This window comes from Salvelinus alpinus, chromosome 2 (genome assembly GCF_045679555.1).
Source record: "Salvelinus alpinus chromosome 2, SLU_Salpinus.1, whole genome shotgun sequence".
Classification (NCBI taxonomy): Eukaryota; Metazoa; Chordata; class Actinopteri; order Salmoniformes; family Salmonidae; genus Salvelinus; species Salvelinus alpinus.
The window spans coordinates 4,528,005-4,545,316 of record NC_092087.1 but is presented as its reverse complement, the minus strand read 5'-3'; the positions used below and the strand labels follow the sequence as shown (position 1 = coordinate 4,545,316).

The following is a 17,312-nucleotide window of genomic DNA, read 5'->3' as shown; positions in this document are numbered from 1 at the left end:
TACTGTGAATAAATTGGCCTACTTTTTAGAATCGCCCACACATTTATTTACCCAGATGATTCAGTATGTTTACCCAGATGATTCAGTATATTTACCCAGATGATTCAGTATGTTTACCCAGATGATTCAGTATATTTACCCAGATGATTCAATACATTTACCCAGATGATTCAGTATGTTTACCCAGATGATTCAGTATGTTTACCCAGATGATTCAGTATATTTACCCAGATGATTCAGTATATTTACCCAGATGATTCAGTATGTTTACCCAGATGATTCAGTATATTTACCCAGATGATTCAGTACATTTACCCAGATGATTCAGTACGTTTACACAGATGATTCAGTATGTTTACCCAGATGATTCAGTATATTTACCCAGATGATTCAGTATGTTTACCCAGATGATTCAGTATATTTACCCAGATGATTCACTATATTTACCCAGATGATTCAGTATGTTTACCCAGATGATTCAGTATATTTACCCATAATGATTCAGTATATTTACCCATAATGATTCAGTATATTTACCCAGATGATTCAGTATATTTACACAGATGATTCACTATATTTACCCAGATGATTCAGTATGTTTACCCAGATGATTCAGTATATTTACCCATAATGATTCAGTATATTTACCCATATGGTTCAGGCCAAAGTGAATAACAATAATCATGGCGGCATGACCTCAACTCAGGATGAAGCCAATGCATTAGAGTTATATTTGATATTTTGTCTACTTAGAGTGGTCTATGCACTGCTAACTCCATTTGTTTAGAAAAGGTTTGAATATTAGAATGTTGCGTGAGCTATGAGTTGCAACAGTACACGGTGTGTGTGTGTGTGTGTCTACACTCCCACTTTACGAGATGTAACTATTTCTGGTAAAGTAAATAGCTATACTAGTTATATAGTTGCATACGCATCTATAACAAAAAAACATCCTGTCAGTTAGGATCCTTTTATTGGACAGCACAGACACGGCACTGACACATATCTAACAAAAATGCAGATTCCCATTACGACACATTTCCGTTTTCACCAAAAATGGACAAGCACTTGAAGCAGATTTTATTGAAAATGTCTCTTTGCCTTTTTCTGCAGTTCTTCTCCTTCTGCAGAGTTATTCTCCTTCTGCAGAGTTATTCTCCTTCTACAGAGTTATTCTCCTTCTACAGAGTTATTCTCCTTCTGCAGAGTTATTCTCCTTCTACAGAGTTATTCTCCTTCTACATAGTTATTCTCCTTCTACAGAGTTATTCTCCTTCTGCAGAGTTATTATCCTTCTACAGAGTTATTCTCCTTCTGCAGAGTTATTCTCCTTCTACAGAGTTATTCTCCTTCTACATATTTATTCTCCTTCTACAGAGTTATTCTCCTTCTGCAGAGTTATTCTCCTTCTGCAGAGTTATTCTCCTTCTACAGAGTTATTCTCCTTCTGCAGTTATTCTCCTTCTATAGAGTCATTCTCCTTCTACAGAGTTATTCTCCTTCTACAGAGTTATTCTCCTTCTGCAGTTATTCTCCTTCTATAGAGTTATTCTCCTTCTACAGAGTTATTCTCCTTCTACAGAGTTATTCTCCTTCTGCAGTTATTCTCCTTCTATAGAGTTATTTTCCTTCTACAGAGTTATTCTCCTTCTACAGAGTTACTCTCCTTCTACAGAGTTATTCTCCTTCTACAGAGTTATTCTCCTTCTGCAGAGTTATTCTCTTTCTGCCGAGTTATTCTCCTTCTGCAGAGTTATTCTCCTTCTGCAGAGTTATTCTCCTTCTGCAGTTATTATCCTTTTGCAGAGTTATTCTCCTTCTGCAGAGTTATTCTCCTTCTACAGAGTTATTCTCCTTCTACAGAGTTATTCTTCTCAGCAGAGTATTTTCCTTCTACATAGTTATTCTCCTTCTACAGAGTTATTCTCCTTCTGCAGAGTTATCCTCCTTCTACAGAGTTATTCTCCTTCTGCAGAGTTATTCTCCTTCTACATAGTTATTCTTCTCAGCAGAGTTATTATTCTTCAGCAGAGTTATTCGAATAAATAATAAATAAAGACAGAGCTGCTTTCTGTCTTTTCACAGAGTAGGAACGATGATGTTATGGTCTGGGTCTGATAGTGTGCGAAAATATTTAGGCGGACAATAAATAAGCATGATATTTACAAAATTATACAAATTTAAGGTACAAAATTGAGGTCACTCAAAACATTCAAGCACACATATTACAAGGTAAAGCATCACAAGAAAATACACTGAAATGCCACTCCATGCACTGTTCATAATACTTTTCATCACAAATTAATGTGTAGGATAGTTTTAAACACCCGTTTGAAATTCTCATTGCAGAGTGGGTATATGAACGGGTTCAAGGTAGAGTTTATATACCCGAGCCATATCGTGAACATGTGTAGGTTGTGATGTACACAGGTTTGGCAGAAAGCCATGACCATAAAGACGATGAAGTAAGGGATCCAGCACATCATGAACCCAGCTATAATACAGCCCAACTGCTTGGCTGCTTTGTGCTCCTTATGGACCTGAAGGCTCTGGATACGCTGCCTGGACTGGGCACAGAACTTCTGCCAGGTCTGTTTTAGAGTCAAAGCGTTGGCTGCAGCGTCCGTGTTAGTACCATCATCAGGCTCTGAGTCCTCCTGGGGCGGGGGTGACTGGGGTGAATTATGGGGACATGGTGACGGGGATAAATTCACAGACGGGGTGAACTCGTTGTTGTAGAACATGGTGGTGTATCTCTGCATGTCAGATATCTGGGTTATCTCGCAGACGCCAGCCACGGAGTTTGGCGGCACGGCTACCTTGCAGTCGTTCACGGATACGTAGAGTTTCTGCACGTTGTCGTCGTCGTCGTAGTTTGTGAAGCCAAGAGGTAAAGAGGACAGGTTCAAAGGGGTCTCCGAGTCTGAATTCTTCTGCTGGAAAGACGAAGAGCCGCTCTTTCTTTTGTCCTTTACTGTCGTCCTCAGACGTTTTGTCATTCTGAGCACTGAATGACTGGAATCAGATTCTTTCCCAGACTTGGGTTCCCTGGGTACGTTGGTTTCCACTGTATCTGTGGAGTCGTACGGCTGATCTAACGTGTACTGATCAAAGTCTGAGTTTCTTTCTTTCTTAGACTCGCAGGGGCTATTTCCTGTTTGGACTTTGTGTCCGATCCTGTTTTCCACCACGGAATCTGTGGGATTGATAATCCTCTCTCTCTCTCTGAAGTTCTGTCTCACAGCCATGTAGATGCGTGAATAGAACCACAGCATCAACAGAGACGGAAGGTAGAAGTTAAACACTGAAGTTAAAACCTTAAACCACGTAACAAACCGGAAATCAGTGTCACACTTATTCTCCATCTCTGGTTTGAGGTCGACCTGAGCGAAAGACCTCCACCCTAGTATAGGAATAATCCATGTCATGGACATTAGCCAGGCCCCTGAGATCATAATGCTAGCTCTCCCTCTGGTCCGGTACTTCAGGTACCTCAGCGGCTCGTGAACGGACCGATACCGATCCAGACATAGTATAAACAGACTAAAGATGGAGGCTGTGCTGGCTACATAATCCATGATGAGCCAGAACTGACAGACGACCCTCCCCAGCCTCCACTCGTCCTCCAGCAGATATATCAGGTTGAGGGGCATGACGGTGGCCCCGACGATGAGATCCGCCACGGAGAGGCTGACGATGTAGAGGTTGCCCACCGTGTGGAGGGTCCGCTCCTTCTTCACAGCGTAGAGTACCAGGATGTTCATGACGACGGTGAGCAGCGACAGGAAGCCCAGGAAGATACCTACAATATAATATTATAACACAATTAATAGAATAAGATACTTTATTGTCCATTGGTTAGAATGGACATCTGTCCTCTTCCTTTCCCAACATCCCCCAGGCGCACACACACACACATACACACGCACACACACACACACACACACACACACACACACACACACACACACACACACACACACACACACACACACACACACACACACACACACACACACACACACACACACACACACACACACACACACACACACCCAGGCATACACACACACACCCAGGCACACACACACACCCACACACACACGCACACACGCACACACGCACACACACACACACACACACACACACACACACACACACACACACACACACACACACACACACACACACACACACACACACACACACACACACACACACACACACACACACACACACACACACACACACACACACACACCTAGTAGGGTGTTGTGCAAGCTGTTGTGGTGCTGGAGGCGGAAGGAGCTGTTGAAAAGTGACGGGACAGTCTCCTGGCCGTACGGGTGTCTCCATGTGCTGTTGAAGTACCTTTTAGAAGAAAAAAAATCAGATGAAAGTTTGTTCATCACAGGATACAGTGGGTGTAAACAAACGGTAGAGGGAAATTATTACTTGCCAGCTCTCCTCAACAGTCAGTCTAGTATAACACCCTCTCATGGTAATGCAATATATTCGCATACACTCCCATGCAATATATTTAATATGTAGATCTTTTGACAGCTATGGGGTTTCATCTACCACACCCCTTCACATGTCACATGTCACATGTATGTCACATAGAAATTCATGAGACACACACACACACGTGTTTGTTAAATGTCACATGTATATCTACCGGTTAATAGAAATGAATTCAGACACACACACAGACGTGTTTATTAAAGCACCTGTCCATGGGGATGTCAGGTGACTGAATAGACTCCATCACGGTTCTTTATGTAAGTATTCTTCACCCCTCCTCTTCATCCTCTCTGGATCCCTTCACATGATGTCAGAAGTGTTGGAAACATCAGGAGAAATCACAGCAAACAGTATCCATCAATCACCATCAGCCATTACTGTACCTACAAAGTCAAAACAAATAATAACAATAATCATTATTTCTCTTTTTGTCCCAAATGGCATCCTATTCCCTATATAGTGCACTACTGTTGACCAGATCCCTATTCCCTATATAGAACACTACTGTTGACCAGATCCCTATTCCCTATATAGAACACTACTGTTGACCAGAGCCCTATTCCCTATATAGTGCACTACTGTTGACCAGATCCCTATTCCCTATTATAGTGCACTACGCTTGACCAGAGCCAGGCGAAAGGGTGCAATTTGCATTGCAAGCAGTGAACCCATCGGCCAGTGAACCCATCGCCCAGTGAACCTATCGGCCAGTGAACCCATCGGCCAGTGAACCCATCGGCCAGTGAACCCATCGGCCAGTGAACCCATCGGCCAGTGAACCCATCGGCCAGTGAACCCATCGGCCAGTGAACCCATCGGCCAGTGAACCCATCGGCCAGTGAACCCATCGGCCAGTGAACCCATCGGCCAGTGAACCCATCGGCCAGTGAACCCATCGGCCAGTGAACCAAGCAGCCAGTGAACCTATCGGCCAGTGAACCCATCGGCCAGTGAACCCATCGGCCAGTGAACCCATCGGCCAGTGAACCCATCGGCCAGTGAACCCAGCGGCCAGTGAACCCATCGGCCAGTGAACCCATCGGCCAGTGAACCCATCGGCCAGTGAACCCATCGGCCAGTGAACCCATCGGCCAGTGAACCAAGCAGCCAGGGTCTCCCAGCAAAGTGAACCTTGCATCCAGTGAACCTCGCAGTAAGAGAACTTAGCAGCCAGTGATCCTAGCAGCCAGTGAACATAGCATTAAGTGAATTTAGCAGCCAGTGAAACCAGCAGAAAGTTGACCGAGCATCCAGTGAACCTAGAGGCCAGTAAACTTAGCGGCCAGTGAACCTAGCGGCCAGTGAACCTAGCAGCAAGTGAACCTAGCAGCCAGTGATCCTAGCAGCCAGTGATCCTAGCAGCCAGTGTACCTCCCAGCTAGTGAACCTAGCAGCCAGTGAACTCAGGGGTAAGTGTAACTAGCAGCCAGTGAACTCAGGAGTAAGTTACTCTAGCAGCCAGGGAACCTAGCAGCCAGTGAACATAGCAGCCAGTGAACCTAGCGGTAATTAAACCTAGGGGCCAGTGAACCTAGCGTCCAGTGAACCTAGCGGCCAGTGAACCTAGCGTCCAGTGAACCTAGCGGCCAGTGAACCTAGCGTCCAGTGAACCTAGCGGTAATTAAACCTAGCGGCCAGTGAACCTAGCGGCCAGTGAACCTAGCGGCCAGTGAACCTAGCGTCCAGTGAACCTAGCGTCCAGTGAACCTAGCGGCCAGTGAACCTAGCGTCCAGTGAACCTAGCGGTAATTAAACCTAGCGTCCAGTGAACCTAGCGGCCAGTGAACCTAGCGGCCAGTGAACCTAGCGTCCAGTGAACCTAGCGGCCAGTGAACCTAGCTGCCAGTGAACCTAGCAGCCAGTGAACTAGGATGAATAAATCTGAAGCATCAAATACACTTGCAGTATGAACCCTGGTTTTACCTGGGTCGGCCTTCAGTTAACCCCGTCCCCAAGATCAATTGGTAGAGCAGGCTGGTATACCAGATTAGCCCTCGGTCATTTCAATTTATCGGACCCTGGTTTGGAACCCTGGTCTGCAGGTTACCATGGTAAAAGTGTTAGTGTATTAAAGGTTGGATACCACAGTGGCAACAGCCTCGATCACCTTTCAGCAGGAAAACAGGCAGTGGCTGACATGGCACCCTATTCCCTATATAGTACACTACTTTTGATCACAGCCCTATGGGCCCTAGAGCCCTAAGCAGGCCTGGTAATGCACTACATATGGAATATGGTACCATTTTGGATGCAATATGTCTGGCAGAAGTAGAACACAAGTTAGAAGTACACCAATGAATGGTAGCAGTGGAGTGGTAGCAGTGGGAATGAGTGGTAGCAGATGGAATGAGTGGTAGCAGAGGGAATGAGTGGTAGCAGTGGGAATGAGTGGTAGCAGATAGAATGAGTGGTAGCAGTGGGAATGAGTGGTAGCAGTGGGACTGAGTGGTAGCAGTGGGAATGAGTGGTAGCAGTGGGAATGAGTGGTAGCAGTGGGAATGAGTGGTAGCAGTGGGAATGAGTGGTAGCAGTGGGAATGAGTGGTAGCAGTGGGAATGAGTGGTAGCAGTGGGAATGAGTGGTAGCAGTGGGAATGAGTGGTAGCAGATGGAAGTAGTGGTAGCAGTGGGAATGAGTGGTAGCAGTCGAGTGGTAGCAGTGGGAATGAGTGGTAGCAGTGGGAATGAGTGGTAGCAGTGGGAATGAGTGGTAGCAGATGGAATTAGTGGTAGCAGTGGAATTAGTGGTAGCAGTGGGAATGAGTGGTAGCAGATAGAATGAGTGGTAGCAGTGGAGTGGTAGCAGAAGGAATGAGTGGTAGCAGATGGAATTAGTGGTAGCAGTGGAATTAGTGGTAGCAGTGGGAATGAGTGGTAGCAGATAGAATGAGTGGTAGCAGTGGGAATGAGTGGAAGCAGAGGGAATGAGTGGTAGCAGAGGGAATGAGTGGTAGCAGTAGGAATGAGTGGTAGCAGTGGGAATGAGTGGTAGCAGATGGAAGTAGTGGTAGCAGTGGGAATGAGTGGTAGCAGTGGGAATGAGTGGTAGCAGTGGGAATGAGTGGTAGCAGATGGAAGTAGTGGTAGCAGTGGGAATGAGTGGTAGCAGTGGGAATGAGTGGTAGCAGATAGAATGAGTGGTAGCAGTGGAATGAGTGGTAGCAGTGGGAATGAGTGGTAGCAGTGGGAATGAGTGGTAGCAGTGGAATGAGTGGTAGCAGTGGGAATGAGTGGTAGCAGTGGGAATGAGTGGTAGCAGAGGGAATGAGTGGTAGCAGAGGGAATGAGTGGTAGCAGTGGGAATGAGTGGTAGCAGTGGGAATGAGTGGTAGCAGAGGGAATGAGTGGTAGCAGTGGGAATGAGTGGTAGCAGTGGAGTGGTAGCAGTGGGAATGAGTGGTAGCAGAGGGAATGAGTGGTAGCAGTGGAGTGGTAGCAGATGGAATGAGTGGTAGCAGTGGAGTGGTAGCAGTGGGAATGAGTGGTAGCAGTGGGACTGAGTGGTAGCAGTGGGAATGAGTGGTAGCAGTGGGAATGAGTGGTAGCAGTGGGAATGAGTGGTAGCAGTGGGAATGAGTGGTAGCAGTGGGAATGAGTGGTAGCAGTGGGAATGAGTGGTAGCAGTGGGAATGAGTGGTAGCAGTGGGAATGAGTGGTAGCAGTCGAGTGGTAGCAGTGGGAATGAGTGGTAGCAGTGGGAATGAGTGGTAGCAGTGGGAATGAGTGGTAGCAGTGGGAATGAGTGGTAGCAGATGGAAGTAGTGGTAGCAGTGGGAATGAGTGGTAGCAGTCGAGTGGTAGCAGTGGGAATGAGTGGTAGCAGAGGGAATGAGTGGTAGCAGATGGAATTAGTGGTAGCAGTGGGAATGAGTGGTAGCAGTCGAGTGGTAGCAGTGGGAATGAGTGGTAGCAGTGGGAATGAGTGGTAGCAGAGGGAATGAGTGGTAGAAGATGGAATGAGTGGTAGCAGATGGAATTAGTGGTAGCAGTGGAATTAGTGGTAGCAGTGGGAATGAGTGGTAGCAGATAGAATGAGTGGTAGCAGTGGGAATGAGTGGTAGCAGTGGGAATGAGTGGTAGCAATGGAATGAGTGGTAGCAGTGGGAATGAGTGGTAGCAGATGGAATGAGTGGTAGCAGTGGAGTGGTAGCAGTGGGAATGAGTGGTAGCAGAGGGAATGAGTGGTAGCAGAGGGAATGAGTGGTAGCAGTGGGAATGAGTGGTAGCAGTGGGAATGAGTGGTAGCAGATGGAAGTAGTGGTAGCAGTGGGAATGAGTGGTAGCAGATAGAATGAGTGGTAGCAGTGGGAATGAGTGGTAGCAGTGGGAATGAGTGGTAGCAGTGGAATGAGTGGTAGCAGTGGGAATGAGTGGTAGCAGTGGGAATGAGTGGTAGCAGTGGGAATGAGTGGTAGCAGTGGGAATGAGTGGTAGCAGTGGGAATGAGTGGTAGCAGATGGAATGAGTGGTAGCAGAGGGAATGAGTGGTAGCAGTGGGAATGAGTGGTAGCAGATAGAATGAGTGGTAGCAATGGAATGAGTGGTAGCAGTGGGAATGAGTGGTAGCAGAGGGAATGAGTGGTAGCAGTGGGAATGAGTGGTAGCAGTGGAGTGGTAGCAGTGGGAATGAGTGGTAGCAGAGGGAATGAGTGGTAGCAGATGGAATGAGCGGTAGCAGTGGGAATGAGTGGTAGCAGAGGGAATGACTGGTAGCAGATGGAATGAGGGGTAGCAGTGGAGTGGTAGCAGTGGGAATGAGTGGTAGCAGATGGAATGAGTGGTAGCAGAGGGAATGAGTGGTAGCAGATGGAATGAGTGGTAGCAGAGGGAATGAGTGGTAGCAGAGGGAATGAGTGGTAGCAGATGGAATGAGTGGTAGCAGTGGGAATGAGTGGTAGCAGAGGGAATGAGTGGTAGCAGTGGAGTGGTAGCAGTGGGAATGAGTGGTAGCAGTGGAGTGGTAGCAGTGGGAATGAGTGGTAGCAGTGGGAATGAGTGGTAGCAGTGGGAATGAGTGGTAGCAGAGGGAATGAGTGGTAGCAGAGGAGTGGTAGCAGAGGGAATGAGTGGTAGCAGTGGAGTGGTAGCAGTGGGAATGAGTGGTAGCAGAGGGAATGAGTGGTAGCAGTGGAGTGGTAGCAGAGTGAATGAGTGGTAGCAGTGGGAGTGTTCAATATCAGCAACAACAAAAAAAGTAATGGATATATTATATTATAATTACTGTTTAAAGTGACACACGCATACTCATCGCTTCTTCATGTAATGTACTTGTATTACCTCCAGCACATTTATCATCATTATGTGGTTAGAGAGTTAGAATGCATTACGCTTCTCGCACAACAGTATGGCAGCCTTTATATATGGGAACACTGGACTGAAATAAACAGACCTTGGGTCGGTTGCTTTGGAGACAGACCAATAGACTGTATTGAATTAGTTTCCTAAGAGACATAACATCATGTCAAGCAATTGTGTTGCATTAAAAAGAGAGACACTTTAAAACGAATCCTCTTAACAGTACATTATGCATTGCTTGTAATTATTATTAACCACTCACTGAACCCCCCCTGTTGCATTACCCCTTCACTGAACCCCCCCCCCCCCCCCCCCACTGCTGCATTACCCCCTCATTGAACCCCTCCACTACTGCATTACCCCCTCACTGAACCCCCCGCTGATGCATTACCCCCTCACTGACCCCCCCCCCCCCCTCTGCTGCATTAACCCCTCACTGAACCCCCCCTCTGCTGCATTACCCCCTCACTGACCCCCCCCCCCCCCCTCTGCTGCATTACCCCCTCACTGACCCCCCCCCCCCCCCCCACTGCTGCATTACCCCCTCACTGAACCCCCCCCCCCCCCCCGCTGCATTACCCCCTCACTGAACCCCCCCCCCCCACTGCTATATTACCCCCCCGCGCTGTATTACCCCCTCACTGAACCCCCCCCCCCGCTGTATTACCCCCTCACTGAACCCCCCCGCCGCTGTATTACCCCCTCACTGAACCCCCCCACTGCTGCATTACCCCCTCACTGAACCCCCCCCCCACTGCTGCATTACCCCCTCACTGAATCCCCCCCACTGCTGCATTACCCCCTCACTGAACCCCCCCCCCCCCCCCCACTGCTGCATTACCCCCTCACTGAACCCCCACACTGCTGCAATACCCCCTCACTGACCCCCCTGCTGCATTACCCCCTCATTGAACCCCTCCACTACTGCATTACCCCCTCATTGAACCCCTCCACTGCTGCATTACCCCCTCATTGAACCCCTCCACTGCTGCATTACCCCCTCACTGAACCCCTCCACTACTGCATTACCCCCTCACTGAACCCCCCACTGCAGCATTACCCCCTCATTGAACCCCTCCACTACTGCATTACTCCCTCACTGAACCCCCCCCCCCCCCCCCCCCAGAATATAAAATGTTGCTGAACATGTCTACATTAATGTGGATGCTACCATAGTTATGGATAATCATGAGAGAATTGTTAATGATGAAAAGTGAAAAAGTAACAGAGGGACAAAGAGCATACCCACACCAAAACGATAATCTCCCATTATTGGTAATGGAGGAAAGTGAGCATGTTTTGTTGAGGTTAGCATGTTTTGTTGTACCCTCTGTTATTGGTAATGGTGAGAGGTTAGCATGTTTTGTTGAGGTTAGCATGTTTTGTTGTACCCTCTGTTATTGGTAATGGAGAGAAGTTAGCATGTTTTGCTGAGGTTAGCATGTTTTGTTGTACCCTCTGTTATTGGTAATGGTGAGAGGTTAGCATGTTTTGTTGTAGCCTCTGTTATTGGTAATGGTGAGAGGTTAGCATGTTTTGTTGTAGCCTCTGTTATTGGTAATGGTGAGAGGTTAGCATGTTTTGTTGTAGTCTCTGTTATTGGTAATGGTGAGAGGTTAGCATGTTTTGTTGTAGCCTGTTATTGGTAATGGTGAGAGGTTAGCATGTTTTGTTATAGTCTCTGTTATTGGTAATGGTGAGAGGTTAGCATGTTTTGTTGTAGCCTCTGTTATTGGTAATGGTGAGAGGTTAGCATGTTTTGTTGTAGCCTCTGTTATTGGTAATGGTGAGAGGTTAGCATGTTTTGTTGTAGCCTCTGTTATTGGTAATGGTGAGAGGTTAGCATGTTTTGTTGTAGCCTCTGTTATTGGTAATGGTGAGAGGTTAGCATGTTTTGTTGTAGTCTCTGTTATTGGTAATGGTGAGAGGTTAGCATGTTTTGTTGTAGCCTCTGTTATTGGTAATGGTGAGAGGTCAGCATGTTTTGTTGTAATCTCTGTTATTGGTAATGGTGAGAGGTTAGCATGTTTTGTTGTAGCCTGTTATTGGTAATGGTGAGAGGTTAGCATGTTTTGTTGTAGTCTCTGTTATTGGTAATGGTGAGAGGTTAGCATGTTTTGTTGTAGTCTCTGTTATTGGTAATGGTGAGAGGTTAGCATGTTTTGTTGTAGTCTCTGTTATTGGTAATGGTGAGAGGTTAGCATGTTTTGTTGTAGCCTCTGTTATTGGTAATGGTGAGAGGTTAGCATGTTTTGTTGTAGCCTCTGTTATTGGTAATGGTGAGAGGTTAGCATGTTTTGTTGTAGCCTCTGTTATTGGTAATGGTGAGAGGTTAGCATGTTTTGTTGAAGCCTCTGTTATTGGTAATGGTGAGAGGTTAGCATGTTTTGTTGAAGCCTCTGTTATTGGTAATGGTGAGAGGTTAGCATGTTTTGTTGTAGTCTCTGTTATTGGTAATGGAGAGAGGTTAGCATGTTTTGTTTTAGTCTCTGTTATTGGTAATGGTGAGAGGTTAGCATGTTTTGTTGTAGCCTCTGTTATTGGTAATGGTGAGAGGTTAGCATGTTTTGTTGAAGCCTCTGTAACTGTCTCACTCTTTATTTTTCAAGATTCCATCATGATTTTTGATCGATTTGGAATGTCTTGGAGATCGATTTGGAATGTCTTGGAGATAGATTTGGAATAGCTTGGAGATAGATTTGGAATGTCTTGGAGTTAGATTTGGAATGTCTTGGAGATAGATTTGGAATGTCTTGGAGATAGATTTGGAATGTCTTGGATATATATTTGGAATGTCTTGGAGATCGATTTGGAATGTCTTGGAGATAGATTTGGAATAGCTTGGAGATAGATTTGGAATGTCTTGGAGTTAGATTTGGAATGTCTTGGAGATAGATTTGGAATGTCTTGGAGATAGATTTGGAATGTCTTGGATATATATTTGGAATGTCTTGGAGATCGATTTGGAATGTCTTAGAGTTAGATTTGGAATGTCTTGGAGATAGATTTGGAATGTCTTGGATATAGATTTGGAATGTCTTGGATATAGATTTGGAATGTCTTGGAGATCGATTTGGAATGTCTTGGAGATAGATTTGGAATGTCTTGGATATAGATTTGGAATGTTTTGGAGATATATTTGTGACCACTGATGTAGTCATTGTTTGCTAGGAATTTGGGATCAAATACAAAACAATTTTACTATTTTAATACACTATAAGTGCATTTGTCCAAATACTTATAAAATCTTCAAATGAGGGGACTAGATACATAAAGTGCTTTAATTTCTAAATTGTAGAAACAGATATGTATGTAAATACCCTCAAATAAAAGGGGACATTCTGTACTGTCACCATATATAAAACATTTGATCTCAAATCCAAAATGCTGGAGTATTTAGCCACATTTAAAATGTTAGCTTCACTGTCCAAATATCCATTGATTCTTGAAAAATAAAACATAGAAATACCTCATGAGTTTAGTTCAACTATCACACCCCATCAGAACCCCAAATATAATCTGGTTTTACTCCACTGTTTGATAACATTGTAAACATGGTTAAAACAAAAACTCTGATATATTGGATGGTCAGTCCTAGCATACATAGCTCTGTCTATGAATTTGAGAGTGGTTACATAATCTCAAGCCCCATCCCCCAGCTTTTTACAAAAACAGAGGTGGGGTTAAGGCTTGTTTATTGTTTCACCTACGGATAGGCCTGTTAAAAGTAAATGCCCCATTACTTGTTGGCTCTATTTGTACTTAACCTCCAACTGATCCCACATGCCCAGACTCACTTCTTTATTGACCTCATAATACTGGCTTTGAGTCCTAGCCTTTCCAGCTCTATCATACTTATACAGCCATAGTTAAAGACATCTGAACTATGTTACGCTGCCAGTGACATTGTTTGTACTACTGCCGGTAAAAGAACGCATCAAGAACAATCTAGAATAACAGTGTGAGGAGGCTTTTAGATTTTTCTGACACTGGTCTTTCTTCTTTCCATCGGCTCCAGTGGCAAACATCATGACTAATATAATGACCAACAAAAATGGCACACATAATCACTAACATAATGACTAACATAATGACTAACATAATGACTAACATAATGACTAACAAAATTACTAATATAATGACTAACATAGTGACTAACATAATGACTAATATAATGACTAACATAATGACTAACATAATGACTAACATAATGACTAACAAAATGACTAATATAATGACTAACATAGTGACTAACATAATGACTAACATAGTGACTAACATAGTGACTAACATAGTGACTAACATAATGACTAACATAATGACTAACATAGTGACTAACATAATGACTAACATAGTGACTAACATAATGACTAACAAATTGACTAACATAATGACTAACATAGTGACTAACATAATGACTAATATAATGACTAACATAATGACTAACATAGTGACCAACATAGTGACCAACATAGTGACCAACATAGTGACTAACACAGTGACTAACACAGTGACTAACATAGTGACCAACATAGTGACCAACATAGTGACCAACATAGTGACCAACATAATGACTAACATAGTGACTAACACAGTGAATAACACAGTGACTAACATAGTGACCAACATAGTGACCAACATAGTGACAAACATAGTGACCAACATAGTGACCAACATAGTGACCAACATAGTGACCAACATAGTGACCAACATAATGACCAACATAGTGACAAACATAGTGACCAACATAATGACCAACATAATGACTAACATAGTGACCAACATAGTGACCAACATAGTGACCAACATAGTGACCAACATAGTGACAAACATAGTGACCAACATAGTGACCAACATAGTGACCAACATAGTGACAAACATAGTGACCAACATAGTGACCAACATAATGACCAACATAGTGACCAACATAGTGACAAACATAGTGACCAACATAATGACCAACATAATGACTAACATAGTGACCAACATAGTGACCAACATAGTGACCAACATAATGACCAACATAGTGACTAACATAGTGACCAACATAATGACCAACATAATGACTAACATAGTGACCAACATAATGACCAACATAGTGACCAACATAGTGACTAACATAGTGACCAACATAATGACCAACATAATGACTAACATAGTGACCAACATAGTGACCAACATAGTGACCAACATAGTGACTAACATAATAACATACACAAGGCTTATTTGACAAAAAGGACACATCAGTTAAGATAATATCACACCTTGTCTTTTTTCTTATGTCGATTAAACTAAAGAATGTTATGACGAAACACACATCTAGCACTGAACTGAATTTTCAAGCATTGGTCTATTATCCAAGTCCCTGAAAATCCTTCCCGTAATATTCCATCTCCAGGTACCCTGACATTCTGCTAACAAAACTGTAGGCTACATGTCTGGTTTGAACCCTTTATACAGATATCCCAAATGATCACAGTGGATTAACATGGAAAAGCAGCAATTAAATAAATATTTTATTCGAGTTTTTTTACTAACAAAATGCATCTTCCATAGTCTGTAGTTTTGTGACCCAAAGAGCGCAACCACATGCAACAATATGCGTAATAGCCTATTAGTTACCAACAAATATAATATGATTTTATAATGCAAAGTAAATGTATTGTCTAATTCGATCATGATGATTAGGATAACATTTCCTAAGCAATTACATGTTGTGATGTTTTATAATGATTTATTTCCACGAATCCCAAGATTTATCTGAGCAATTACCATGACTTGTTTCTTCACCAAGCTGGATCCACTGACAGGTAGGCTATCACACGACTTTATAACTTTTCCTTTCATTATGGTTTTTTGTATGTGAAATTGGAATACATTACGAGCAATAACTATAACTATATATATATAGTATAGATATAAACGAAACATTTACACTGGGCATGCCAAGTAAGTGCTCGACAAAAGTTTTTACTCACCTCGATGATATAACGTTCGTAATTCTCGGATGTAATCTAAACATTTTTAAAGCCTGGATTTGTGAAATACACGGTTGGCTAATTTTCCAGCAGCACGCAGAAAAGTGAGGACATGTTTCGCGTGGAGTCGCGGAGGCACTCTGCCAGTCACACCCACCTTCTTGATCTTGACTCAGTCAGAGCGCAAGGGCGTCATGTCAGCGAACCTGCTGTATGGCAAAGTGACGGTCATCTGTGGAGTGGAACAAATTACCACAGCAACTGAAAGCCTTGCCTAACTTCTTAGCTAATGATAGATCAATAGAAAACCTTTTATTCGCGTTTTTTTATAAATATGTACTGTGTTGTTTTTTTTACTGTGTGTGTTATTTAAACCATCAAATAAAATAAATCAATCAGTCGATAGGGGATTTAACGTTCTTGCAATTAGCTTCTAAACACTAGCTCAGCACCAGGATCAAAAACTCTAGTTTAGTTTCATGTCAAGTCAAACAGCAGTTACCAAGCCATAAACCATCTACTACAGCCCTCCTCCACCTTTGCACTGTTATGAGAGAAAAGTCGCCTTTTCAGTGCAGCTGCGTCAAATACCTCGGTGCTCTCAGCCAGCTGGGAAAATAGCCAGTCAGCTCTGAGAAATCTGCCGGGTTCTAGAGACAACCCGCTAATCCAGTTGAACTGCTTTTGCCTTTTGATCGGATAGGAATGATTTCAGTAGTTTAAAGGAGAAACTACAGAATTTACACGAGAGAAATGTGAACACTATGGGGATGTTAACCTTAGGATGTTTAAAAAGGGAAACTACAGAATTTACATGAGCCGAGATATAAAAATGTATTTTAAATAATTTAACCTTTATTTAACTAGGCAAGTCAGTTAAGAACAAATTCTTATTTACAATGATGGCCTACCTCTGCAAAAACCCTCCCCTAACCCGGACGACGCTGGGCCAATTGTGCGCCGCACTATGGGACTCCCAATCATGGCCGGGTTGTGATACAGCCCGGGATTGAACAAGGGTCTGTAGTACACGCCTCTAGCACTGCGATGCAGTGCCATAGACCGCTGCGCCCCTCGTGAGCCCTGAGCAGTGATAATGGAGCAATGAGCTGATAACCAATGGACATTTTTAAGAAAAATAACAAAATGAAATAATTAAAACAACACAAATTAAATCAAACCCAGTCCAGAACTATTGCATTTTATTTTGAGTGAACATTGGAGATGGTGGCCCTGTGGAAGTCCTTGATCCAAAGCACGTTGAATACATTCACTGAAACAATCAGAAAATATCAAAACAAAAACAACATTAAAACAATTGAAAACATTCTCTATTTCGGTATCTTCAAAATTTGACTTAGCAGCTAATGGGCGGTTTTGGCTTTAGGACAAAGGGGTCAGCTGTTACAAAGTTACCTTGGTGTTGCTATGCTTCTCAATCCTCAGAGGTCAGTATGTTGGAGAAGTCAGACTCACTCCTCAGAGGTCAGTATGTTGGAGAAGTCAGACTCACTCC

General features: G+C 43.8%; 1 protein-coding gene across 1 annotated transcript; it reads right to left on the bottom strand.

Annotated features, from left to right (window-relative positions):
• Positions 1–956: 956 nt before the first annotated feature.
• Positions 957–16,316, bottom strand: LOC139553181 (histamine H1 receptor-like). Its single transcript, XM_071365217.1, has 4 exons — positions 15,797–16,316; positions 4,731–4,907; positions 4,262–4,371; positions 957–3,802 (listed from the first exon to the last, which is right to left on the bottom strand). The coding sequence occupies exons 2-4, from the start codon at positions 4,766–4,768 to the stop codon at positions 2,295–2,297; spliced, it is 1,656 nt and encodes a 551-aa protein (XP_071221318.1). The 5' UTR covers positions 4,769–4,907; positions 15,797–16,316; the 3' UTR covers positions 957–2,294.
• Positions 16,317–17,312: the final 996 nt, after the last annotated feature.